The sequence below is a fragment of the Strix aluco genome, chromosome 12 (assembly GCF_031877795.1).
Source record: "Strix aluco isolate bStrAlu1 chromosome 12, bStrAlu1.hap1, whole genome shotgun sequence".
Taxonomy (NCBI): domain Eukaryota; kingdom Metazoa; phylum Chordata; class Aves; order Strigiformes; family Strigidae; genus Strix; species Strix aluco.
The window spans coordinates 22,577,957-22,605,570 of record NC_133942.1 but is presented as its reverse complement, the minus strand read 5'-3'; the positions used below and the strand labels follow the sequence as shown (position 1 = coordinate 22,605,570).

The 27,614-nt window shown below is 39.9% G+C and overlaps 1 protein-coding gene across 5 annotated transcripts; it reads left to right on the top strand.

The window, feature by feature from the left end:
• Positions 1-27,614, top strand: SPPL2A (signal peptide peptidase like 2A). Of its 5 annotated transcripts, none has more exons than XM_074836996.1 (17): positions 1-520; positions 4,724-4,843; positions 5,449-5,631; positions 6,473-6,562; positions 9,864-9,997; positions 12,113-12,264; positions 14,965-15,061; positions 16,381-16,482; positions 17,193-17,274; positions 17,595-17,669; positions 18,357-18,413; positions 18,571-18,624; positions 19,050-19,149; positions 19,991-20,068; positions 20,399-20,559; positions 21,900-22,005; positions 27,289-27,614. In XM_074836996.1, the coding sequence occupies exons 1-16, from the start codon at positions 164-166 to the stop codon at positions 21,966-21,968; spliced, it is 1,911 nt and encodes a 636-aa protein (XP_074693097.1). In that variant the 5' UTR covers positions 1-163; the 3' UTR covers positions 21,969-22,005; positions 27,289-27,614. The 5 variants fall into 5 exon arrangements, with proteins under 5 accessions (XP_074693097.1, XP_074693098.1, XP_074693100.1 ...); XM_074836997.1 differs by lacking the exon at positions 21,900-22,005 and adding an exon at positions 22,661-22,694 and having other exon boundaries at positions 4-520; XM_074836999.1 differs by lacking the exons at positions 18,571-18,624; positions 21,900-22,005 and adding an exon at positions 22,661-22,694 and having other exon boundaries at positions 7-520.

The following is a 27,614-nucleotide window of genomic DNA, read 5'->3' as shown; positions in this document are numbered from 1 at the left end:
GCAGCATTAAGTACCTAAAACCCGCGCACCTTGGAGCTGCCAGGTGGAAAGCCCGACAAGCTGACACCCACCCAGAAACCCGCAGCGAAAAAACCAAGGCAAATACAAACGGGCGGGGGAAGGGGGGCGGCAAGGGACAGCCCCAGCGTCAGCCCGGACACGCATGGCCCGTCCGATAGCCGGTCGCCTCCCTGGCTGGGCCCGGCCGCAGGACGGGGCACCCCTCGCCGGGACCGCGGCCCTACGGCCGGGACCGGGCGTCCCCGCGGCGGGGGCGAAAGGAGGGGTCTCGGTGTCCGCGGCAGCAGGAGCAGGAGCAGGAGCAGCCGCCCCCCTCGCCGCGGCGGACGGAAGAGGAAGTGGCGCCTCTCCGGGAGCCGGCGGCGGTGAAAGGCGCCGCGGCGGGCGTGGGGAGCCCGAGCCCGGCCGAGGCCGTTCCCCGAGCAGGTGGCGGCGGCTGAGGAAGATGAGGGCCGCCGGGCTGCTGTGGGCCGCGCTGTGGGGCCTGCTGCTCCCGCCGGTAAGGGGCTGCGCTGCCCTCGCCGCGGGAGGCGCCGGGGCCCGGCTCCGGGGGCTCGGCCTGGGCCGCGCCGCTTGCGGCGGCCCGGCCGAGTGCGGGGTGGCGGCGGGGCCGACCGGGCCGCCATTCGCTGCCCCTTCCTCCGCCGGCCGAGGGGCTTCCTCTGTCCGCCTTATCCCCTTGGAGCCGTTCCCCGCAGGGCCCCGACCGCCGCGGGCACGGCCCGCGTAGCTCTCGTCCGGCCGGGCTGGTGTGTGTGTGCCCCCGCCTCCAAGCGCCTCAGCGGCCGTTTGGCTCTGAAGTGTGTCCCGGGGTGGTTTCGGGACTCCCGGGCAAGGCCCCTCGGTTCCCCCCCACCTCCCCCGAGCCCCTGCCCTCTCCCCTGTGCCCGGGGAGAGAAACGCGTTGGTGGGTCAGTGTAAGACATCTCCCGGGTGCCTGTGTAGAGAAACGCTGGGGTGTTTCTAGAGATATTTAAATGAGGGTGCTGGGGAAGCTCGTGGTGTGTGTATGTGTCCCGGCTGTTGGCTTGTTCATCAAGTGCTGTTTTGGTTCCTCTCTGGGACATCTTTGCAGCTTCTGTCTGCACACAGGTGTATATTGCTATGGAAATCTGGCAGGTTGCTTTCTGCCTCGTGGGGTAGGGAAATGGGGAAGCCAGAAAGCTCTGTAATCCACTTACGCAGCACGAAGCGCCTATGTGCATTAAATGGTGCTCTTTTGGTGTTGGGGTTTGTTTGTTTGCTTGCTTGTTCTTAGCATAATTTTTATCTTGTTTTGGTAAGGCAGGATGTAGAATACGTTCCTGTGCAGGAAGTCACCACTGGATATGCTCAAGAGTATATGCACAGCACAGTTTGTTAATGCCTTGGGAATGCCTTCGGGTGAAGTAGCTTGTGTCTCTACGAAGTGCTCCTTTGCTGGCTGTCGTTGGTTGTGTTGGGGTTTTCTAAAGAGTGGCTTTGCTCCTTAACCCAGTGGTTTGCTGCTGATGACAAGGGAAGGGGCTTCTCCTGCCCTCGCGTAAGACTCCAGGCTCTGCGTCCTGCCTCTTCCTTTGCTCTGCAAATGCAGTTGTAGCAGTGGTGAGCATTAGACCGGGTCATTCAGCCTCAAGAACAGCACCCTGAGACTATCAGCATGGGGAGTCAGTGCTCGCGAAGGACCACTGCTGCTCCCTGAGCATGCCCCGAGGGAGGGAAGGAGGGACAGTTTGTGTGTGTCACAGGGCTGCTGGCAGAACTGTGAAGTGATGCTTGTTCTGTTCATGGCTAGTTTTTTCCTACCTTTTCACATTTCTGTGAGGTTAATGCTGTTACTTGCTACATACAAAATACCTTCTCCTTCTCCCAGTTCTGTACCTTTGAGTTTCTTGTACATCTTGCCTAGTCACTAACTGTGATGGATATTGTAAATATAGGCTTGGTTTGGTCTCGGTGTCCACTGGTTCATATAACTTCCAGTATTCTACATGGTGGGGTTACCAATGCACTCCAAAGCTCAACAGTTGGCCCAAGTTTATATCCCTGCAGTGACAGGGACAAGTTAGGAAAAATTAAGAGACAGTATGAGACTTCTCTACCAAAGATAAGGAATTACACAAGAAAAGTTTAAAGGTAGTAAAGGAAGGAAATATGAAGAGGGAACCACTTGTCAAAAATAGGAATAAATTTGCTTGAAGGCGAGGAATTGAAGGTGAGGTTGGGAATTGTGTGAACCTGAAGTGAAAGATGATGATGCCCCTTTAGGTAAGGACAGCTGTCACAGCTTTGCTCCTCGTGGGAACATTTTTATGTTGGAGTAAGTCAGCCTGTGGAAGCAGGTTAATCTTTTCAGGAGCAGTTTTGTGGACACACTCTTGGCCTTCTGCTTAAGTAACAAGACTGAAAATGTGCTCAGTAACAGATTTTTACTTTGCATGTATGCTGAGAGTAAGATTTGTTTTGTACTATTCAGCAGCACAACTGACTGCAAGGCCACGTACCCAAACTAGTAGGCCTTGTCTGCTGTGAAAGAAAGATACTGAAGTAATTAGAAAACAATAAAAGTTCAGCTGGATGGAACATCCCCACTGAAATCCTGTTGCAAGTGAGGTGTAGTACGTAGTGTTTCTTTGCATTTTGAACTTCTAAATGCTGGCTTTAGAGCTCAGCAATGAATATGTGAGGGTACATGTCATGCTCTGGTCCTCCCTCTCTCTCCCCCTCGCCTCGTGAGCAAGAATTGTGTTCCCTGATTCATCACCAGAGAAAGGAAGCTGGCCAACAAAACATGTGTGTCAAATAAGCAAGTAATCACTCCTTCTAGGTAGACTTATGCTTGTGTAGCATTAACACTTGGTTTCCTCGAACCCAGAAAACACTTAGTATTCTGCTTTGTGAAGCAGAAAGAGCTTTTAATGGATGAAGACATCTGGGGTTTGCACCTGCTGGAAGTCTTTATTGCTTTTAATTTGCCATTAGTTTGTACTTTTAGGTGACTGCACTTAAGAGGGAAGCTTCATAATTTTTGTGCTGATCATAAATCATGGAACAACTTATTTAGCTGACAGCTGAAGAACTGTTCCATGTTAAACAGTTAATGTGCTCAGGCCCTTTGACACAGTTCTCCCAGCAGATGTTCATTCGCTATGGCCAATATAATGGATTCTTCTGAAGAAGGTTTTTTGCTATTCAAACCAGGCAGACATAAACCTCTGAAACAATATCGTCACATGCTTTTCTTTTCTCTCTAGTTCTCACTTGCCACAAAATACTGGTACACCAGTCTGAGGAGAAATGCCTGTATAGCACTGTTAATGATTAGCATTGTATATCTGACAAATATTTGGGCTTTCTCCCCTTACCAGTGCCTACTTCTAGCTTAATATCTCGGTGTTCTTTCAAACAAACCTGGACTTTACAATAGGACTTAATTTTTAAAAAAAAAAAATCTATTGATACTTCCTGATATTGAGGTCAGTTTCTCTCTCAAGAAAACCAGTTGAAATGAGATCATCTTCCAGTTTTCTTAAGGTGATGCTTCTTTGAGATACAAATGATGCTTATTTGTTTTCACTACTTTGCAGCTGTAGCTACATCTCATCCTTAGTCTGTTCATTTATCCACTTAGATGCCTGACCTTTACTAGTATATTAATGCTTGAGGAGAAGTATGTATCCCTAAAATTATCAGAAGTTTTAAAATTCATATGTGTTAGTAAATAACAGAAATCATCTGAGGGACTCAGAATAATCTTAAGAGACACCAATATTTCTTCTTAAAGTACACTGGTTGATCTCTTTGTGTTTACAATTGTTTGATAAAAAATATCACAGAATCATTCAGGTTGGAAAAGACCCTTGGGATCATCGAGTCCAACCACCAGCCCTACTCTACAAAGTTCTCCCCTGCACCGTATCCCCCAACATCTCATCCAAATGATGTTAAACACACCCAGGGATGGTGACTCCACCCCCTCCCTGGGCAGCCTATTCCACTGTCTGACCTCCCTTTCTGTGAAAATTTTTTTCCTAATGTCCAGTCTGAAGCTCCCCTGTTGCAGTTTAAAGCCATTCCCTCTTGTTCTATTGCTAATTACCTGTGAGATCAGCACCAACCTCTCTACAATGGCCTTTCAGGACATTGAGGTCTCCCCTCAGCCTTCTCTTCCTCAAACTAAACAGTCCCAGCTCCTTCAATTGCTCCTCATGGGATTTTTTTCTCCAGGCCCTTCACCAGCTTCATTGCCTTCCTCTGCACTTGCTCCAGCACCTCGAGATCTCTCGGAATTGCCATATAATACCTTTATTAGCAGGGGAAATTCTAGAGTCTGCAAGGAGAGAAAGACTTTAATCCACTTTTCTGTACTTTTAAAATGTCTTTCTATGTAAAATTTTACACTTTTTGGGAAGTACAGAATACAGAATCTGAAATAATTTGTCTGGGTTTCTTAATGGTATTCTGTTTGGTGACATGAACTGTACATGTAACAAATCCATTGTATTTGAAATGAGGATAAGCAGCATTATATGGTGACTAGATTGTTACTAGTTTTCTATCCTTCTCTCAAGCTACCTCTAATGGAATCAATCATTATATAAAATAATTAGTTGAATATATTCCTTTTCTTCTAACAGCTTTTTTTCTTCCTAACAGCTTTTTAGAAGAATGTCTGTATACTGATACTCTGAACTTTAATTCAGAATACCCTGGTTTGTTGCAGGTAACCGCGGATGAGGGGATCCTGCACGCTTCTGGAAGTGGTATACCTCCAGTAACAAAGGATTACTGCATCATTTACAATTCTAGTTGGATATCTCTTCCAAAGAGCCTGGACAATGCTGTAAGTAGTTTATAATCATAGTCCCTAAGAAAACTAGAATGCAGTATGAATTTGGGTCAGCTATGAATGGTCTTCAAAATTTTGAATTAAATAGACACTACATTGAATATTTACCTTTTTGGGTCATGAAATAGGGGTAGAATTATTTTTTTTTTAAAAAATTCTTTTGTAATAAGTAATATGTTATCAGGCTTGCCAGTTGTTTTATACTTCAGAACTCTGGTTATGTTGTATGTGTTAGTCCTCTGTTGGAATTTGAAGCCTGGAAATACCACAGGTTGTGCACTGGATTCCCCAGCATTACAAGCAGTGATTTTTCCTATATAATGAGTTTCTTATGTTTAAATTAGAGCAATAACTGCTGTGAAATTGCGTTTAGAAACAGACAGATATTTCAGCTATACGCTGCTCAAATGTCCCTCAGTATTGCAGGCTGCAGAAACTGCTGCTCTGATTTTATATTCCTGAATTATTAATTCCTTTCTGTTACACCTCTTTCTGGCAAACCTCAAATTAGGGAGCACAGTAATGCAGTCTTCTAGATTAGTTTGCTGTATGAAATTTCCTACTTTCATCATGTTCCTTTTTCCCTCTTCTGTCTGCAGACTTTCAGGACTCTGGAAAACCTGACTTCTACGGTACTCTGCAGTTCTTCTGAAGTTCCTTCTGACGTAATGAAGGACAAAGCAGTCGCAGTGATGGGAGGAAACTGCACTTTTTTGGAGAAAGCAAGAATTGCACAAAGTTTGGGTGCTAAAATGCTGTTGATTGCCAGTAAATCTAGGCTGGTAAGTTACAAAATACAGTTTTCTTCGGTAGTGAAATAGTGTCTTATCTGTTTGGTCTGCAGTGTTGTGTAGGGTGAGCAGAGAGAAACCCCAACAGCAGAGGACCCTGGCAACGTGTGGGATTCCAGCATGATTCCCCACAGAGAGTTCTGCTGGCGCTACTGCTGTTCCTGAGACTGAGAGGGTCATCCCAAGTTAGCTCTGTGCCACACTTTGTTATATCATCTAAAAATATCATCAGCTGAATTGTATTTTTAATCTGTTCCTGGTATCTTTAATCATGTTTCTGAATGCAAATACTTGTCTTTATCATTCCCCAATTTTAGTGTTCTCTGAACTCCCTGTAATCTTAGACAATATTGTTTTGGATACATATGACAAAAATAAGCTAGGAAGATGTAATCCAAAATTCGAAATAAAAAAAGATGTTTTGAGGTATCTTTACAGATATATCTGCTTTTTTGTTCTCTGTTGCAGCTTCAACGCGTGTACAAATATTTCCAATTTATTAATTTGTGTGATTATAATGAAAGTTAATCTTGTTTTAAAAGCATAGAGAATAAAAATGAGTTTTGATTATCCATTGTAATACTATAAAAGCACAAGAACTTTGTGAATCCAGATGTGTTGGTAGTATCACCTGTTTTGATTTAAGTACATCTGTCTTCATTAACCTTTTGTAAAAGGTGATGAACAAGTGCTGGTTTTTGTTGTGGTTTTTTTTTTTTATTTTTTCCCCCCCTACGAATACACTGACACTTAAAGGATAATGTGCTTTTAGGGATCTAACCTGCTTTGGAAATAGACTCAACATACTTATCACTGACACTTTCTCTTTTAGCCTACTCTTTCAGATAACAAGACTGATTTTGAAGATGTGACTCTTCCAGTTGCTCTTATAAGATATAATGACATAGTAGATATGCAGCTGGTAAGTAATATAACTTCAGCATGTTATAGTTTGCATAAACTTAGGGTTTTGAACAAATAAAATAATTTTAGGTCAGATATGGATGTCTACCTGATTTGAATGTGCATAGATACTGCTTTCAGTTTCACTGAAGAGGATGGATATTAAGTCGTGGAAGTGCTAGTCTTCCTAATTCAGGTTAATTTGAGAGAATGATTAATTAGAACATTAAGGATGGGAAACATAATGCCTACCTGGAGGGAGAGTAGTCTTGGAAGTCTTCCTGCTGAACAAGATAAGCAGCCTTCCAGTAGACTTGTATATAGTTGCGGATGTCTGACATACGTCAAGAACTACAGCCCGGGAGGGCTGTTCCTTTAGCACAGAAGCTAGAACAGTTGAGCTTGTATCTACTGGCGTGATATCCTTCAGGCGAGCAGTACATTAGGTTGGACCTTGAGGAAGATGTGAGGGGTTTTTTGTCCTTGCCAGATGATGAACGCTCTCTTTATATAGCATGACAGCATCTGTTACAGAGCAGTTGGGTAGTATAGTTTGAGTTTCTGCTGCTGAGTTCATAGTGAGATGCCAAGTGTGTGTCATTAAAATGTGGCAGTTGTGGTAATCTCCTACACGTTAAGAAGGGGAGTTTTGTTTTGGGGGTATTTGGAGTTTGTTTTCCTTCATTAGGATACAGAATATTGCAGAGGGTTTTAAAGAAAACAGTATCTTTTCTTTGGTGTTGCTTTTTCTGTTGTTGTTTTGTTGTTGTTTTGGGTTTTTTTATTTAGTGTTAAATAGCTTTGCTAGGCAGGAGTTGCACTGCACATGTTTTTCTGTGAATAGCAGAGGCTAGCGCTAACCTGCGTAGTCTTAGCTTCTTGGATTGAATTTGCAAGCTCACTTCACCATTTCTGCTCTTAATCTTCAGAGCTGCCATGGGAGGTTGTCTTAGGTAAGTATGCAAACTGAAACCATGCCTAGATGTATAGGACTTTGGTTGTTTACTGTCTGTTCCCATTAAAGATTGGTTCTTGCCGAGTATTGACATGACTGAAGGTTTGTGGTGACTGTCCTCAGTCTGCCATAGTCTTGATGAATACTGTGTTTTGATTTGGGTTGTCCTCTGTCTTCAAATTTGTTCGCCCAAGTAAGACAAGTGTTGTTGGCTTAGATGAGTGGTTTTAAGGTGTGCCCTACTAACAGGAAAGGGAATTAGGGTAAGGCTAGATCCTAATTTGTTCTGAATCTTTCTCTGCACCACTATATCACCTAGTGCTGCTTGAGGTGGTGTCATGTAGAATCCCTTCTGTATAGCTTTAGTAATTCACCAACGTATCTTTGCTAGTGTATTAGTGTGACAGATGATGTCTCATACTGCTGTTGAATCAAAGAATTTGGTTTTGTCGTATAATGTGGCTGCCCTCATAAAAGTAGTGAGGTTCACAACCTAAACTACAAGTGATCCTTTCCTAGTTCTGATGTAGTTTTTGCCAAAGCCTTCTGTCATGTCGCTGGCAGCTGTTGTTTTGAATGATATGTGCTGCTTAGAAGCTGGCAGCCATTGTACTCTTCCTATTACAGTTGTATTTCTGTTTTAAGTCTTTTCAAGGCTTCCAACTTTCTCCTTTTATTTAGAAGAGAGAGACGGCACCAGTCTGAGGGTAGCTAGTTTGTATAACCATTCTTTCTACTTAAAAGACTTAATCTCTGTTAGCTTTCACCATGCGAGTCAGATACAGTATGAGTCTTGATAGCAATATCAGAGCATTACAAACCTTTTAGTAAGTGGACAGCTCTCTTGCAGGGGAGTTATCTGATGCCATGTGTTTGATTCTAGTGCTCCCTGTGGTGGAAGCTGAGACTTTGCAAGATTTTAGTGAAGACCAGAACAAAAGGAAGCAATCAGTCTAGATACTAATGTGCATTATACTTTTATAAGATTTATGAAACTTAAAGGAAAAACTGGATCAAGACATGTTGGAATCGAATATGAAAAATGTATAAGCCTTTAGGTTTCTTGGGCTTTTTTGGCACTTTTTTGTGTCTGTTTTGCTTTACTTGGGTTTTTTTTACATACAGGATGCTGTAATTTGAGTAGGGTTTTTTGCTTTTATCTAATGTTATGTTCCACTTTGTAGAACTGCAGTGTTTCACTAGGATTAAATTTTCTTTCTTGTTTTCTGAACTTCCATAACTTCAGGGAAAGGAATGATTCTGACTTCCTTAGCCTGCAGTAAGGTTAATAACTGTAATTAGATAATTCAGATGCTGAAATGAATCAGCTTTCTTCACATATGGCCAGTGTATTTCACTACACTACTCAGCTTCCCATTCTGCACTGCCAGTTTGATCTTCCTGTAGCCAAACCTGCCTGGCGCGTTCATCTCCTCTCCTGCTTTTATCCCACATGCAGGCTGTTAACAAATCTGTTTTTCTGCTGCATTTCTGAAGTATATTTTCACTGCAGGATTCCTTTAGATGCCTTGGCTTACTTTGACTACAACAGCAAACCTTTCTTCCCTACCACCTTCCATTTCCTGTCAAATTATCATGCTTTCCTTGTTTCTGAAGTCTCACCTTTCAGTCAAATGGAAGCATCTTGGTTTTGCTTTCAAGATTTTTGTATAATTCTGTATCCGTTATGTCTGCATTCCCTCCCATCTTCTTCAGTGTCCTTCAGCTGATTTTTTTTTTTTTTTTTACTTTGGTCTTAACTTTTTTAAGTGGTGTGAAATTGCTTTCTTTTGAATTAATCTCAAGTCATGTTTGTGTAAAGCTGTTGGTAAATAACTTTCTGCCACCTTGAGTTTTTACTGTGTCCTGTCTGAAGCATTGTGCCTGCATCTGAACTGTGAGTTTTGTGGTTTCAAGAGCTAGAGGTAGACCTCTGCTGATATCTCAGTGGACCTGTGAGTTTGTATTTCAAGTTGATTGACTCGGATGTGCTTTCCTAAGAGCAGATGTCTTTGATAGTACTTGGTGTATTTGGGGGATGAAAAGCATTTGGGCTAGAGGCACAACTTCTCAGAAGTGTTGAAAGAAAGCAAAGTTGTACCTTTTTGTCTTGTGGTATCCGTATGTTTCCACAGCAGTAGTAATATGGTTGTTTTCAAACCTGACCATCCTGAAAAGTAGCATAGAAAGCATTGCTTCTTTACAATGACCAAGGCAAATATATGGGATGTCTTGTGCAGCAAGTTGAAAACTTTCTCTCAGCACTGTGTAGGTTAAGAGCAGGAAATCATGATGTGTATCTTGCTGGAAAATAAGCAATATAATTTGTTGTCCTTATGAACAAACTTTGTGTGTTATTTTTCAGACACTTGGAAATGAAGTTAATGTGACTCTGTATTCACCACCTTTGCCAGTGTTTGATTGCAGTATGGTTGTCATCTTCCTAATTGCTGTGTTTACAGTGGCACTAGGAGGCTACTGGAGCGGAGTAGCAGAACTGTAAGTTTGATAAACGGAACTGCTTAAATTACATGGACTATAAATTTTGTGAAAATTGTCACTGATCAGTGAGAAATTATGTTCTCTTAGGTTGATAGTTGAAAAATTAGAAGATCTAGGTGCAATTAGCAGCTTTTCCATTAAATGCTTGAGCACTGCAACCTTTGAAAAATCACCGTAGGTCTTTGAGGAACCTTGATTCTAAAAGTCCCTGAGGGATCATGCAGCTCTTGGGAGAAGGAATGAGTTAACGTTTTGACAAATTACCAATTACTCTGTAACTAGGGTACCTTATACTCCAGTATCCATGATAGAAAGTAGATATTTTAACAACACCTTTAAAATCAGTGATCCAAGAGGTACATATGTAGTTGTATGTAGTGTCTGCATTGACGGGGATCAGTACAACTGCTTGATCCCAGCTGGCTGTGCAGCACCTCTGGGATGTCTCTGCACCGCACTTGTCACTAGGAGCACTGGGGAATGCAGTTCAGTTGTGTCTGGGTGGCTCCAGACAGTAAGTCTGACCAGGCTTCAGCTTTGTGTGTTATCTGGTGGAGCAACAGAGCTGGGGCGACAGCAGCTCTAGGGCTAGGCAGGGGCAAGGAGGCAGCAGCAGTCCCTGTTCAGTGAAGGGGAGGAAGTGTAGAATGTGGCAAATACAGGGAAGCAAGGGGTTGTAGGGTTTCTACACTGTGCTTGAGGGGTGTGCGGCTTTGGGTAGTGAAGTGAAGCGTGCTTGATGCACCAAACTGTTTTTAGTCTGGGATTAAGCTGGATATAACTGGCCTTTCAGAGCATGGTGTTATTCTGCAGTATTTCTTAGATGTCTACATATGCTGAATGGGCCAGTGTGCGTTGCTACCTAGGGCATCCCATTCTCAGTGGTGGCCTAGTGTTTTGCTCCCCAGAACAACAGGGAGTGGATTGTATGTGATGATAACAGCTTCCTCTTTCCCACTAGTTATGCAAATCTAGTGACTTTAAAGAGATGAAAGAAGTAAGAGGGGGGGGCTGTGTGTTTCTTTTTTTAAAGGTTGGATCTCATTATGCTTCTTCACCCTGCAGTGCTATAGGGTGTGGTGGCTGCACTGAATGCTAAAATAACAAAGTGTGATGCTGTCTCCCATGTTGAAAAATACCTAGATGTAATTACACTAAACTCGTTAAATGCACTTTCATAAATCTAGGGTGAGCTTTTTTTTTAAAAGCTGCTTATTCAAAGCATGTCCTCTGAGAAGGTGATTCATCTAACAAAGTGCCTTACTCTTGTGGGTTTTTCTCTTTTGAAGGTAGCTGTTTCAGTGCTGAATTCAGCATTTTGTAGGTAGGTCCTGGGATTCGTCAGGAACATGCTATCTGATGGGCAAGTCACACTAGCGTCTGTAGTAAAGAGTGGTAGGGCTATCTGCTCAAAGAACAAACACAACAATTTAAGTCTCCTTATTTTGCATGGTGAGGTATAAATATGGAGTATGTATGCACAGAAATCTTACTCCCAGTGAAAATCCCCAATTACACCCCCTCTCCTTCACTTACTCTCTAATTAGGAGGTGTAAGGGTAAAAGAACTAGTACTTAGCTAGCTTCATTCTAACATGAATGGGTTTTGCAGACACTTAATGTCTGTAGTTGAGGTTTTAAAACAGTGTGTAATACCCATGATTTTGATTTATCATATTTATCAGATTGACTACACTTAGCCCGAGAAATTTTGTAGTCGGAAGTGATGTGCTAATAGAGTTGAGTGCGTGCATCCTGAAAAGGAGTTTTAAGAGCTTTGATATCAGACTACTTTTCCTCACATGGATCAGGGTTTTGGTTGGGGATACTCCTTAAAGTTGGCAATCACCACACAACTGGAGAGGAGGGCAGTTAAGAATCTTTTCCTCATGATCTATGCTAGGTTAGAAGTGTATGTCTCCACTAAAAAATGGAGAGAAACTCAAACAATAAACTTACCATTTTTCTGTATTTTTAAGTCTAATAATGATATGAAGTATTAGACTGAAATGCTGTCAGTTTAAATGTTTTATAACCAACAGTTCTGGTCATAGTAAAATGTTTTCATAATCTCTCATCTGAGGTAAATGTATTTGTCATTTTCTTAAAACAGTGAGAATTTGAAAGCAATAGCAAGTCCTGGGGAGAGAGAAACAAGACGGAAGAAGGAAGAAAACGTTACTTTCACCCCTGTAACAGTTATCTTGTTCGTTGTCATCTGTTGTGTCATGCTGGTCTTACTTTATTTCTTCTACAAATGGTTAGGTAAGAAACAATGGATAATCTCATTTGACTTACTTTTCATCATGATCTTATTAGCTGTCTTAAGTCTGAAAAGCTAGATTTCTAAAAGAAGTTAATGTAATTTTTTTGATTGTCTCCCTATGTACGAGTTGAGGGTTGAAAAGATGTAGCTGCTACTTAGAGAGAAGCTTTCTTCTCTCTTACAAAGGCTGCCTTGACAGTGCTTATTCTGCATGAAGTAACATAGAGGAGAGGTGACTAGCAACTAGTAAAAAAAGTATATGATGTATGTCGATGTTCTTGGGAGGATGGCAGTGACAACTTAGTAGTGTTTAGAGTGAAAGCTTTTTGTATTTGTATTGCTACGTTGACATTGAGTTTGTTGTTGCAGTGCCCTAATTAAAAGTACCAGGTGAAATGGTATTACCATAATGAAATAAACTCAAGCATACTAGCAATAACGAAGTTCTCAAATTATGCAATTCCACTAAAATATAGTTTCCAAACTTTTCGTTGACTTTTTTTTTCCCCTGCCCTCAAACCATGCAACCAGAAAATGTACGCTGTTTTAAATGACACCTTTTAGTACGAACAATGTAACTTTCATTCTGAAAGCCTCCTAAATTCACTCCTTCCCAGAATTTGTTATGTTAACCTCCTGCTTCTGCAAAATAAACTGCACTATCCTGACTTCTGATTTTGTTTAGGTTTTGGTATCTTGACTATGGGCAATGCTACCTCTGCTGAACTTGACCCACTAAAAGACTGATGAACTTTTTAATGTGATGAAAAGGTTTAGGTTAAAAATGTCCAGTTTACTCCGAGATATTTCAGATGAGATTTAGAAATCACAGTGTCATCTGTGTTTGGATGGCCGGGCCCAAAGAGTTGTGGTGAACGGAGTTAAATCTGGTTGGCGGCTGGTCATGAGTGGTGTCCCCCAGGGCTGGGTTTTGGAGCCACTCCTGTTTAACATCTTTATTGATGATCTGGACGAGGGGATCGAGTGCACCCTCAGTAAGTTTGCAGATGACACCAAGTTGGGTGGGAGTGTTGATCTGCTCGAGGGTAGGGAGGCTCTGCATTGAATTGCTTGAGCGTGTCCAGAGAAGGGCAACAAAGCTGGTGCAAGGTCTGGAGCACATGTCGTACGAGGAGTGGCTGAGGGAACTGGGGGTGTTTAGTCTGGAGAAGAGGAGGCTGAGGGGAGACCTCATCGCCCTCTACAACTACCTGAAAGGAGGGTGCAGAGAGCTGGGGATGAGTCTCTTTAGTGAAGTCACAAGCGACAGGACAAGAGGGAATGGCCTCAAGCTGCACCAGGGAAGGTTTAGACTGGATATTAGGAAGCATTTCTTTCCAGAAGGGGTTGTTGGGCGTTGGAATGGGCTGCCCAGGGCAGTGGTGGAGTCCCCATCCCTGGAGGTGTTTAAGAGTCGGTTTGACATAGTGCTGAGGGATCTGGTGTAGCTGGGAACTGTCAGTGTGAGGTTAATGGTTGGACTAGATGATCTTCAAGGTCTTTTCCAACCTAGATGATTCTGTGACATAATTTAGAGACTGATAGATGTTCAGACTGACCTCTTCAAGTCAGGGTGAAGGTGCTTCAAAACCCAGTTACATGGTGCTGGGAGAATGCATGAATTACAAACAATCAGGAGTCTCATATGAAATTTCTTGAAGGTAAAGAAGCTGTTATCGTGGTATGACATGCTGTCTCAGGGAAAAATATATTTAATTAAAAACAAGCAGTCAGCACAAAGCCAGTTGCAAAGCTGGGCTCTGTGATGGAGTTCTCTGTACCTCTTTTTGTAAGTATTCAGGCATTATTTGTTCTGCATTGTTGCCTCAAAATTTGAGATTCCCTAAGCAGCTGATTTCTTACTGACTTCAGAGGAACCTGTTGTGCAAAACTTCTTGTTTTGCCTGTTGGGGGCTTAACGGATCATAATGGCGCATGTTCTTGGTTACAACTATAAAATCCACCTTTCTTGCCTGGTTTTTTTTGATAATTTCCTTATAGGTATCAGAATTGCTTTCTAGCCAGACCTTCACTACCGAAAAAAACCCAAACCAAACCCCAACTAGCAAACAACTAGTTTTATTGTTTGTCCACATTTCAGGGTGTTTATGATAACTTAGAATACACAATATACTATAAGTTAGAACATGGAATACAGGGTTTTTTCTAACCAGGTGGTTCCTGACTACATAGAAATTTTTGGAAGGGGTGGGATATTTAGTATCTTAAAATGCCACCTAAATCATCAGTCAGATCTTGGGGATGCTGAAATTTTTATGCATAAGCAAAGTGATTAAAGGGAAAATTTGAAGTGAGGAGTATTAGAAATTAAGAAGGCTGATAGTTGTAAAATAGCACTTTGGTTTTAGTCATAACCAAATAAAAGTATGTGAAAGCAGTAACATATGACATGTTTCTTCTTAAAGGGAGGAAAAATTTAAATGTAAAATAACAAAAAGCTTTTGAATTCAAAAATTTCACAACTTAGGTCTTTGCTTGATGAGAACTCTTGCCATGGCAGAGACACTCAGAATTCACCACTTTCTGTAATCAGCTGACTATAGTCTCCAGAGACTGTATTGAGCAGTCCTATAACTGTTAACAGTTTATATCAGATGTGTATTGTTGTGTTTGATTCCTGCTTCCTGTTTTTTTTTCTATTGTATTTTGTCACTGATTCTCATCTTCTTTCTATTCAGTGTATGTTATAATATCAGTCTTCTGCTTGGCATCTGCGATGAGTCTATACAACTGTCTTGCAGCTTTAATAGGAGAAATACCATTTGGGCAGTGCAGGTATTGTACACCTTTTCAATTATTAATAAATGTAAGGTTTCTTTTGGTTATTTTCTGGTTGCCACTCAATGTAGTGTCAAAATATGAGAACAGTTTGACAAATTGTTTCCTGTTTGGGTTAGTGTGTGGGATTGTTAAAAAAGAAAATTATAAGCTCCTTTAATAAAGGTATCCATAGCATAATCAACAGTTAAAATAGTTTTGTGGGAGATCTGCTGCATTACCTGTGATTATAGCAACACTTTCAAATAAACTTGAAAGGCTCTGCTTGGCCCTCTGAGCTCAGTTTTATGAAATTGTGATTGCCTGTAGGGTATGCTCACTTTGTTCATCAAGGGACTCTGTAAGGGGGGAATCCTGCACATTTGATCCCGTTTTGAGCAAGTACTATGCTATTAGCAACCTGTGACAGACCAAGTTTTAACTTTTTCTTGCAAAGGCAACACCTTGCTTGTGTCTTCTGTGGTAGAAGTTAGTGGTTACAGTCCTAACTCGGGTAGTGTGTTATCAGTGTAGAGATAGTCTCTTCTTACTACTCTGAGTTAAATATCCTGGAGGTAGTGAGTATGGGAATGTCTCTGTTTATCTCCCCTGTATTTTCACTTTTAGAAAAACCCCTAATATTTAATGCAACAAACGGTTCTTTTCCCCATAAGAACAATGCTTATAAGCTCGGAAGCCTAAGATTATGTTTGCATGTTACTTAGTACATGACATTAGTGCCAGGTGATCCAGTAGCCCATCAAAGGTAGAGATCAGGTAGAAAAGACAACAGGTTTTGTGTAAGCTGCAGGACAGGCATTAGTTCTGTCAGTTAATATCAGTTCAAGAACTGTCCCAGAAAATTGAGCAGGCAGTGGAAACAGATATTGGCTCACAATTTTGCAGTACACAGTTATTCCATTTTTAATCTTGTATTGCGTGTCCTAAAATTGATTCTTCCCCAACACCACCCCTTTCTGGAATTATTACATCACTGTCCCTTGCTGACATAATTCCATTGGCATAATTGTTACATGACAGAAATGGATTAAATAAATTTCTCTGCTCGATGCCTTCCCTGGATGTGTTTGCTAAAATGAGGACTGGCCATCAAAACCCAACTTGGCTTGCTGTCTGTGGGTATATTTTAATGCAGCCCAGAGAAAGACTGGTACTGCAGTTGCAAGAATAATGCCACTTGAGTCTGGACAGAACAAATGGGCAAAGGAGAAGCTCTCAGGATGAGAACTCCTTGTCATCTTAAGGACCCATGATAGCACAGGCATGTGTTTTGGCTGTTGCAGGCTTACTTTTAAAATTTAATTATTTTCTTTTAGGATTGCATGTTGCAACAAAAACATTGAAGTGAGGCTTATTTTTCTTGCTGTATTCTGCATAGCAGCAGCTGTTGTCTGGGCAGTGTTTCGAAATGAAGATAGGTAAGTGATGCATTCTGACTTAAAAGAGTAATATGAATAAATGTCACTAATGAACTTCCCATCATATTAACTAATCCTGGAGCATAGCATCCTTCTAAACTCCAGTGCTGATTTAAAATAAGTCATGAAAGTATTTATGAAGCTTAACAAGCATGGGAATAATGGAGAACAAAGCTATACAAATGAACTGTGTGGTAATTTGAAGTTAGAAAAAAATATGAAGAAGAGGAAGAACTAGCTTGATTTGCTAATGATTGCCACAGTAGGAAAAAAAAAAAAAAAGTGCAAGAATAGCATAGGGACCATAGGACCTATGCTTCCTGTGGTCCAGTGGAAGCACAGGACCACAAATACACAAATGTTATAGTACAATCCTCAGTAACATCTGGCTCCAGATGTTAGGTAGGGCTTCCTATCAAGCGAGCAGTCATACAAGTGAACACCAAGGCCCTGTTACGGGCTCTGTTCAATTCATCTCTCTAGTACGCTTACAAAGAACAGTTACCCAGTTATGTTCAGAGGCTAGTGTAAATTGACCATCTTGAAACTAGTAGTTTTGTGATTTTGGTAGGAATACTGTCTAAAAACTAATTTCTTGTTTCCCAATTCATTTTGCAATCTTGCTATTTCCAGCAAAATCTAAAATCATTATTGAACTTAGATTCCAGCAGTAGTTTGAACATAGTGTAAAAATGTGTTTTTATTTTTAGGTGGGCTTGGATTTTGCAAGATATTTTGGGAGTTGCTTTCTGCCTAAACTTTATTAAAACACTGAAAATGCCCAACTTTAAGGTACTGTGAGTTGCTTACCTTAAGAAAGTATCCTGATGCCATGAATCTGTAAGTTTAGTGTCAGGAAGTAGGTTTTCAACACTCAAATATATATTAAAAAAAATCTTTACCATTTTTAATAATTATTGCAAGAAATTAATCCTGTTCTAAATGTTATGCCAGAATAAAAACATGGGGGGTGGGAGTTCTTGTTTTGGTGTGTGGCTTTTTGTTTTTTTTTTTTTTTTTAAAAAAACCCCACGGTGGTACAGTAATGGTACCAGAATCTAGCTATGCAGTCCTTGAAAACCTACAGTAATATTTTCTTCTTTTTTTGCCAGTCCTGTGTGATACTTCTAGGCCTTCTCCTTCTATATGATGTGTTTTTTGTCTTCATAACACCATTTATCACAAAGGTATGTCTGTGAATTTACCTTTAAAGTAAAAACAAAAATGTTGTTTGGTCATTGGGGCAGTATTTTTGTCAAACAGATTAGTGTTGTCAGTATTCTTGATTCAGAAATGCTGACTTGCTTTTTCTTTTTCCTCATTTAAGACATCAGTGGCCTGAATTTTCATCTTGTATAGGCCATGGAGCATAATGCTTGTGTAGGTGCCATAAATGTTGTTAAATGGCTGAGTTTTCAGCAATCACGTGGCCAAAAGTAAGCTGTCCCCAATTGTGTGACAGCGTGATGATGAGAAATTACTGTCCTCCAGTTTTCTTCCTTTTGCTTTTAACACCTGTGTATTGGAACATGCTCTAGTACTTTCTGCGGTGCTCATTTGCAGTTTAATATGACCTGTATGCAAGCGTACCTTCTTTTATTTTGAAGCAGAAAGCTCGTGGCAGAAACAGCTGACACGTTTTTATCTAAACTTCCGGCTACATCTAGTGGATTTGTTGTTTGGGGTTTTTTTAAGTAGTTATTTTAGGCTGGACTACATGTTTTTAATGCAAAACAATACTGTATAATACTGTATGATACTAGAGCATTCTTTTTGATACTGAATTGTAAGATAAGGTACAAGCAGTTTTTGTAAATGTATGAATGTTTTGGTATATTAAACCACTAACTTTTGAAAAATAACCTTAATTTCAGAATGGGGCAAGTATAATGGTTGAAGTTGCAGCTGGTCCTTTTGGAAACAGTGAAAAGGTATGAACAGTTGTTTTAATATGTGCAACATAAAAATACTGACACTGCGTAGCTAATTCATAGTGTGCTTTTCGGCATAACTTTCTCACAAAATATAGCCAGCTTCTGCTATTTTCTTTTAAGTATTAAATACCTGTTGACTTGGGTTTGATCCTAGAATGATGGAAACTTGGTGGAAGTCCCTACTGAACGCTCAGCTCCCCATGAGAAAGTAAGGATTGTATTTCAGATACTGGATTTTTAAATGATTCCCTCTGAAAAGACTATTCTTTTGGGGAAAACCTGACTGTCCAAATTTCTCTTCAGGGCCTGGATATCATTGATCAATATTCTAGAGTTAGGTTAATAATCCAGACTTGTTATTCCCATTGTACGGTTAAATGTTGTTTTAACTTTTTTTTTTGGTGTGTGTATATTATTTGTAAATCTGAAATTCCATCTTACCTGTTGCCTTAAGCTTTATCCACTCTGTGTATTGGTTTCTGGTTTTTACTTTAGGTTCTACCTATTTTGAAGTTCTGCATTAACAATAAATTAATATAAAACTGTTTATTAATTTAAGCAAACAAAAAAAATCCAAAACACCAGGATGCTTTAGATTAGATTTATGTGGGCTTCTGAAATACTGTTTTACAGTTACCTGTGGTTATTAGAGTGCCTAGACTTGAATACTCTGCATCGACACTGTGTGACATGCCATTTTCATTGTTGGGTTTTGGAGACATTATTGTCCCAGGTGAGCAAATGTTTTTGGCAATTTTAACTTATGATTAAATATTTTTGGGTTTGATTCTCAGCTGACTTATATTAGAGTTTATTCTACAAAGTTAACTACTAAATCACATGCAGCAGTTTGCCTTGATCTGTCAGTGCAGAATACAACAAAAGCCACAATATAAGAAAGCTTAGTATATTACAGAACACTTAAATAGTGAAGGCTTTTTGCTTTTGTATTGCACTGTATTGTGTAAATACGAGTCCCACAGATAAATCTAGTTGTCAGTATTAATTAAATCTCATTGAGATCTCACAGAAAGCAAGTATTCTGTGACTTCACTGTATTTTTATATCCTAGACTACCTAATTAGAGGTGAGGTAACGGAAAATGTATTATCAAGTTTTTCCATCTTTCTCAGAGAGCTGAATTTTGCCGTGGTTGGAGTCTTGAGCAAATTAATTAAGTCAGGCACAAAGTACCATCTCGTGAACCGCGTGCAGGCAAAACTGTTGATTGTTAAGAGCGAGCATTAAAATCCTATTGAAGAAAAGTTTTAAAACTACGTTGTTACTATTCTGTATTAGAAAATGGAAAATAGCATAATGTAATCAGCTTGCTTAAAAAACCAAAACCTTTAATACCATTCTCACTTGGCTCATATTTCCATTATGGTTTTGATTTTCAAGACTTACTGTAGGGTTTCTTAAACTGGTTCTTAGCTTCCATAAAAGAGAGAAAGATAACATACAGTAATGGGAAGTCTTACTATAAATTCTTTCTATGCTGCTTTGATTTGGAGGATTGGGGAGAAAAAAAAAAATGGCTAAATATTAATCTCTTTTTTTTTTTTTTCTTCAAGGGCTTCTGGTTGCCTATTGTCGAAGATTTGATGTTCAAACAAGTTCCTCTTCTGTATACTACATTTCCTGTACAATAGGTAAATCGTGATATTTCAGAAATATTAATCTTCATGCAAGCTTTTTTTAAATGACAGAACTAGATGGTTTTCTTCAGGTAAAGGTTCAATGTTGTCAAGATGCTCTTTATAATCTCTTTTTAATGTGCCTGGCCATATTTAAGGTGAGTATTCTTTATGGTAGTCAGTTGCTTTGAGAAAGACTGCAAATACAGAGCAACCTAATGTTCCTCTTCAGTTATATGAACAAGGAAGATATTACTTTAAAAAAAAAAAAGGCTTACTAAATGAGTGACTTAATTTAAAAATTCACCTGTTCTTGATTGTGCATGTATAAATATCTTTTTATAGCTTATGCCATTGGTATGGTGCTGACTTTCATTGTTTTGGCATTAATGAAGATGGGACAACCTGCGCTTCTCTATCTTGTACCATGTACACTCATTACTAGCTCGCTTGTCGCTTGGAGGCGCAAAGAGATGAAGAAGTTTTGGAAAGGAAGCAGTTACCAGGTAGGCTGGATGCCTTGAGTATTTTGTTGTTAATTCCTTTGAGTATATGCTTCTCTCTAAGTACTTGGTAATATATCGCCCACAATCCAGTTTTCGCTAGTCTTCATGTTATCTTCTGGAACTAATAAGGAAAAATAGTCTTTACTCTTAGAATATCTTAGTCTAGTAGTTGACATGGCAGAACAAATCTTAAAGGAGATGAAATAGCTGGTTCAGTGCTCGTGGAAAAAAGTAATTTGTTCTCTTTTATTTTCTTTGAAATGTTTTTTAATGTTTTAACATTCCTCAGCTATCCCTTGATGTGGTATAACGTGAGTCACTGAACTAAGCATGCAGATTCCAATCTGCACTAGTCCTGTATTAAGAGACAGTTCAAAAAAGTTGGTGATCAACTAGAATTTTAGAAATTTTTCCATGCATCACTGGTGTCCTGTGTCATCAGGATTACATGGAGCATTCAGCAACAAAATAGCTGGGTGTTTATGTAACTTGTCTCTCACAGCACACACTGTGTGCACACTGCCTTGGGTATTCTGCATTTCCCCTTTGGTTATCTCTAGCACTATCCAGGAATTGCTGTCCTTAAAATCCCACCAGCTGTCTGCCTCTGCCTGTTGACGTGTGTGTTCCCCCTGGTTTGACTTGCTGCAGTAACCGACTGTGCCAGTAGCCCTTGTGAGCTGGCATTTATCATAAGATAGACCAGTCTTAAGATTATGCTAAACTTTAAGACCTAAAGTCCAGTATTGTTTGAATTCAGAAACTATGACGTGTATCTAGACTGTGTTGAACTCAGCTCAGAGAACGGATAGTCTGTTGCAGTGGGAGGTGGGTAACATGAAGTTGATGGTGGAAAGGAGGCAAGGTTTAAGGGGAACAATGGAAGTCGAGGTGGTGGTAATTCTTGTAAACGTAAAACTGCACAGACGCAGCTCCTACAGTGTTATCAGCTAAATGCTACCTTTTATTGATCTAACTAATACTCTACACCTGCTTCAGCTGGAGGCTGGCTAGGTATGAAATTACTCAGGACATCTTCAGCTATAACTAGCTATCCTGTCTTTTTGTCTACAAAAACAACTCTTCTTCTTTCACAGGTCCAGTGAATAGAAATGTTTCCCTGTAAGTCAGAATGAATTTGGCTTACTGTGCATTTGTATATAAATTGGTGACTGCTATTCTAACATAGGCAGTGTCGCATATATGAAGCCCAGTAACTGGGTCTGTTGGGGGGAAGAAGCTTTGCAATTTATTTTCCTCACTTGAGTCCTGAGTAAGATTGGCCTAAGTAAATCTGGCAACTCTCTTTTAGTGACAAAAATTTCTTGTGCTTCTCATAGCAAAACTCATACTTGGAAGAATTATGTTGCCATAGTAGTTATTTCATGTCCTTTCAACTGGTTTCTTGAAGGATTAAAACTGCTCTGAACTTCAGCTTGTTTTGAGGTCAGATGACTTCATTTCTGGCACAATTTAAAATGTTGATTTCCACCCCCACTCCACCACCCTTGAGTTAGACTTGTCTGTGATTGAACACCTCTGTGTAACTTTACTAACTCCTATTTTTCTATAACTTTCTGAAGAACTTTTTCTATATTAATTTTTTCCCGGCGGGTGTTATGCAGGTTGCTCTCTCAGAATGCTGCAGTGTTGATCTTTCTCATATGTTGTCCTCCTCACATAAAGCTGTATTTTGAACTGTCCTTACTGAACTTACAAACAATCAAACCCTCATGACCCCAGGGCTGAAATCTCCAGCTTCCAGTGCTCATTCTGAGGAAGAAAGATACAGAAAGTTAACAGAAGACTATTTTTTGCTACAACAATGGTAACTTGGACTGGAGCAGAGCTACCCCATTGACAAGGGTGACCAGACTTCTGTAGAGCTTTGCTTTGTCTTCATGGGAACAGAGAAATCTTACAGACTTGTCAGAGCAAAGCATCTTAAGAATAGGGGTACAAGAGCATGTACAGTCTATAAGGTGACTAAACTTCATGAATGCTGCTGTTTGTTTATAGTCCATTAGTTAGCTTTTTTGAGTTTTGGGTTTTTCTGATTTTTGTTGTATATGATTTTAATAATGAAATGAATTTTATTTAGGTATCGGACTCCTCCAGGACGCCTTTGCTACAAGGTGTGATTATGGCCTTCTTTTAATGCAACTTTATTAATTATCTTATCGTTTCTTTTTTCTTTTTTCCCCTCTGCTGCTTCTTTTTGTTCTTTTTTCCGTCTATCTTCTTTTTAATTTTTCTGAGTAATTCAGTGGAAGAGGGTAGAAGTGAAGACAAGCTATAAAGCTATTTTTATGCTTAGGGGGATTTTTTTCTTTCTTTAAAGGAATACAGGAAAACTTAAGTACCAATAGATCTATGATTCCTAAGCCTGAAGGCAGGCTTTGTATGGCTCTCTATAATCTCCCAAATCCCTGGGAGTTTCCTCAAATATTTAGAACTGGTGTTAGTTCCTCTACTGTTCCCTATATGGAAGTCCTTCACCTAATTTTTCTGTGCCACTGCATTGACATGAAAACCTGGTTAGTGCTAAACAACAATTTTTATGGTCTCTGTTTAATGTTCAGCATTATAATTTGCCTTTAATAATCATGTCTACAGTCCCTCTATCATCTTACTACTCAACAGTGTATTTTATCCCGTACTATCTGCAGTGCTTGCAGTGGGATAGGGAGCAAGGATTCAGACCAGCTTTTGTGGACTTGCTGCTATACAGCTTCTAGACTGCAGAGATGAGGGTATAGCTCATGACTGCTAACACTGATAGTATTTCAGCTGTCTGCTGTCTCAAGCACAGCATGGAGAGAGCAGTGCAAGCTTTCAAATTTCAACTCCTCGCAGAATTTAAGCATTTAAATACAGTCTTGAATTATAGTTGGCAGTCTAGCATTATACATCTATTTATAAAGCGTAGCTTGTCTGCCCTATACACTGAAGACAATTGGGATGGTGAACTCTGCCTGAATGTGTCTTAAATTCTGAACTAAAAAGTACTTTTCTCATTAGCTAATTTCTACTAATAAATAGTACTTTAACAATTTAAGTCTTATTAAAAAGCCTTAATAATAAATTAGCTACAAACCCAAGAAGAGGTTAGGAAGTGGGAGGACTTGAGTGCAAATTAAAATCAGATGGCCAGACTGTATTTTTATAACTTAAAATTCTTCTGTTCTGCTGTGTGCACTCAAGTTCTTGGACAGGATTGTTAAAATCAATTTTTCAGTTTCTTCTTTATACATATGGGAAATACTTGACTCCCTAAGATAGCTCTGAGGTCCCATGATTCATAGCTGCAAGCATTTCTGTTTCTGCATAATGATGCAGGCTTAAATTCTAGTTATGCTGTGTGTGGCTTTTTTTATGGAGTAGTCTTGAGCTGTAATGAATTGCTGCACAGAAAAACATTTTAACTATTCACTGAAGCACAGGGATTTCTTGGGAGAGTCATGTACCTACTTTCCTACCACCAGATGGGCAGTATTGCTGCTGTGAAGTGTGTAATAAAAGTTTTTCTAGGTTTCCTGGATTGCTTCTATTCCTCATGTATGCCTGCATGATAAACTAATTTGATACTTACTTCCCAGTTATTGATTTAATTTAAAAATGCTATTTGCTTTTTGTATCAGTACAATCTATGAGATCATTTTAGTAACATCACGAAAACTCTAGTGGACTAATGCAACTTTGAAGTCTTCTAGACAGAATAGTCTTGCAATTTTTTAGACCTTGTCAACTTGAAGTGTTTAGCAAGCTTTCTTATCTCTCTTCGAAATAATAAATCAACAGATTTGTCATTGGCATATTACACAGCAGGCACCTGCTGTTTAGTACTGTAATTTAAAACATTTTTAGATACTTGCAAATTCATGATAGCAGTAAATTAAGAAGTTATGTGAATGCAACATCATCAGAGTGATGATGTTGAAGAAGTGACTCTTGCAGGCAAGTGTGTGCACAGGTACTATGTCCTCTTTTACAGGCAGGAGTTTATTGCCATTTCTAGTTTGGCTCTGTGTGTGGTTTTTTTGGGGGGTTGGTTGGTTTTTTTTGGTTTTTAATAGTTCACCATGTTAGGAGATAGCTTTGTAACTAAAATATGTTTATGTTTAACTGATCTTGACACACCCCCCCTCTTAAAAACTGTCTGGAATTCATATGTGGAAGAAAAGCTTCTGAATCTCTTCCATTTTAAAAATGTTCCTCAGATCTCCACAATGTACGATCTGATTGCTTTGGCTCTTTTGAAGCTTGAAACAACTTTGTCCAGGATTTTAGCATGGTGCCTTCATCTTGCTGCTGGTGGTTGTAAAGATTCCTGCAGCTTCTGCTGAGGCTTTGAGGAAGGGGTTGTCCTGAGAGAACCTACAACTGGGATGCATTTGTGGAAGAAGCTGCTTAATGCAATCAGACTTTTAGAAAGGCATCTGTTGTCCCTGACTTCAAGTTGTGGGCTATCCTTCTTCAATATGGTGGAGAGATTAGAAATGGGGTGGCTGGGGTTTTTTTTGGGGGGTAGCCTTGTAACATCTGTGTATGTCAAAAAAACCCAAACACCTTTTATGCTCTACTAACCATTGTGGTTTTAAAGTTAACTTAAAAATCTGATATATTAAGCAGAGACTCTAAAATTTAAATACAGGTGGTATCTCCAGCATAAGTGCATTTTGTGCTACTTACCTTGTCATAGGTACTTACCTTACCTTTGACTGGGATACACTGAATTGTTGCCAATAGTGTTTGTTAACTCTTCCTTCTGGAAGCATCTTGTCAATTTAATAGGGAAGCATTTTATGAAAATGCTTACCAGAACTACCTTCTCTATGCCAGCTGTTAGATGATCCTCCCTAGGGTGAAGGAAGATACATGGCATTACTTGATGTAATGTGGTACTGTGGGGGCTTTATTGTTGTTTTTTCCTGGAAACAAATCCTTCAATCCTCATTCACAATGACAGTCTGACTTCTGTAATTGTAGGGAGTGTTTTGCTTTGGGTGACTTTTGATGTGGGTTTTTTGGTCACAGTGCCAGGGGAAAGTTCTAGATACACTGAAGTGAATGCAAGGTTGTCATTAGCACAGGAGCTTGGTATTCACTGCTGGACTGTGTGTGCTACTGCTATAACTCAGTTCTTAGGTGCACTGCCAAGACTAGTGCCTGCCTTAATTCTGACACAAGAAGGGAGGGATGTGAAAGACCTTTTCTGGTTTTAGTCAGATTGATACTGTGGCCACTAGGCTCTCCTAAGCCTTACCTAAGTCCCAGTGACTTCTCTCTGCCTTAGAACTGTCATTTCAATTTACTGCTCAGGATGTTGGTGCATCTGGATTGGGAAACAGCTTGTTTAAGCAAACTGGCTTTTCATAAGGTATGTTTGCATACCTTGCAATGAAACAATTGTGTTGGCATCAAAGAAGGTATGGCACAGAGGTGGGTCATGGCTAGAGAAGAAGAGAGAAGTCAGTGGAGCTACTCTCTTTGCCCTATATATAGAGTTAGACCACACTAAAGTGCATATGACACAACAGTGTCAGAGCCTGGCTTTGTCTTGCCAAGGATCCTCCAGTGGGTGGTAGTAAGACAAGAAAGCAATCGTGTCCTCATCCCATGCAAATCTGCTCAGTTTAGAACCCATGTGGTGAGCAGCTGTTTTACAGAAAGACAAGGAGCCTTTTACTACTAGGCAGGATATGCCACCATGGAAGAACGTATGTAGGGTTTTCTACCTTTTGGTGCTGAAAGCGTTATGCCCTTGTCCTAATAATCCTGTCATGCTGGGCATATGAATTCCTTGACACATTCTGTTTTTCAGCATTAGTTCTGCTACTTCTGCATCTCTGTCTCTGGTGGTCAGCTATCAGAACTGCCCAATCCTTGGCCGGTTAATTACGCTTAATTCTGAACCCCTCAAACGGATGGGTCTCAGTTTGTCATGCTAACAAATGTGTGTATCACCTCTGTAATATATTCCATGCCTTGTCCCAGGGAGGAAACCAAAGCCTTCATTGCCCTCTAGCAATACAGCGGTGGATAGGGAAACAGGCTGCTTTTTAGTCAGGAAAAGTACAACGCTTGTTGTCTTGTGTTATCAGATGAACTAATCAGTTACATTAATTGCAAAGTATAATCAGTCTATATAACAATCTGGTTTAGGTTCTCTTCTGTTGCAGGACTTTGCAATTCCATTTCCTTTATCCTTTTAAAATAAAAGGAAAATTTACAAAGAAACGTTGCCATGTAGTAGTTTTTACGAACTGTAATATAGCTAGTCTTTACAATCGTGAAAAGAGAAAGCTAGTCTTTTCTGTTCAAGCTATTGCTTGCTACCTGTAAATGTTAAGTAGGATCCTAGGGTCTATTTCCAGTTCTGCAAACCATGTCTTTGAAAAATTTGCTTAACCCCAGTTGTTTTATTTTGTTCTTTGTATTTCATAATTGAGACACTTTTGACTCATCAGTTTAATTTCTTGTAGAGGACCTGGATCGTTGGTCGGAGAATGTTTTGGTAGTGGAAAGCATTAGCTGAGAGAGCTCTGACTATTTGGCTTGAATACTTTTCTGATCTGTAGAGGACTTACTATCTGTATGCTGCTAAAATGCACTCTAACACATGTTTAATTATATTTCTCTTAGCTAACAAATGCTTTGGACCAATGGGGGGAACACAGTATTTCTTTATAAAGAGACATCTCTTCTTTTTTTTCTTTTTACGTTTAGATGATGGAACACCTAGATTATACAGGAAATGAAGAAAGCACAGCAACAGCCAGTGAACAGCCTGGAGGACAATAACATGTAGGATCCTGATTTAAAATAGTATTCAAATTTTCTACAAATGAATTACAGTAAATTTGGTGAACATTTACAGTAGAGTATTTCCTACTCTGTGTAAAAGGGTTTTTTACTCCCGCACCTATATTTTTATGGAAAATATTGTTAATAACATAAAAGTAATCAAAATAGACTTGCATTTTTACAGCCAAACCCTAGCTAGTAAAACCGTGCCTTATTTCAATTTAAATAAAAGGATGTTTTCTATGCAA

Excerpts from the sequence above, each read along its gene's own strand:
- SPPL2A (XM_074836995.1), top strand. The coding sequence starts at position 164 with ATGGCCCGTCCGATAGCCGGTCGCCTCCCTGGCTGGGCCCGGCCGCAG. Across the intron at positions 18,625-19,049 it reads GCTCAGCTCCCCATGAGAAA|TTACCTGTGGTTATTAGAGT; the intron begins GTAAGGATTGTA and ends ACTGTTTTACAG. Across the intron at positions 20,069-20,398 it reads CTACATTTCCTGTACAATAG|CTTATGCCATTGGTATGGTG; the intron begins GTAAATCGTGAT and ends ATCTTTTTATAG.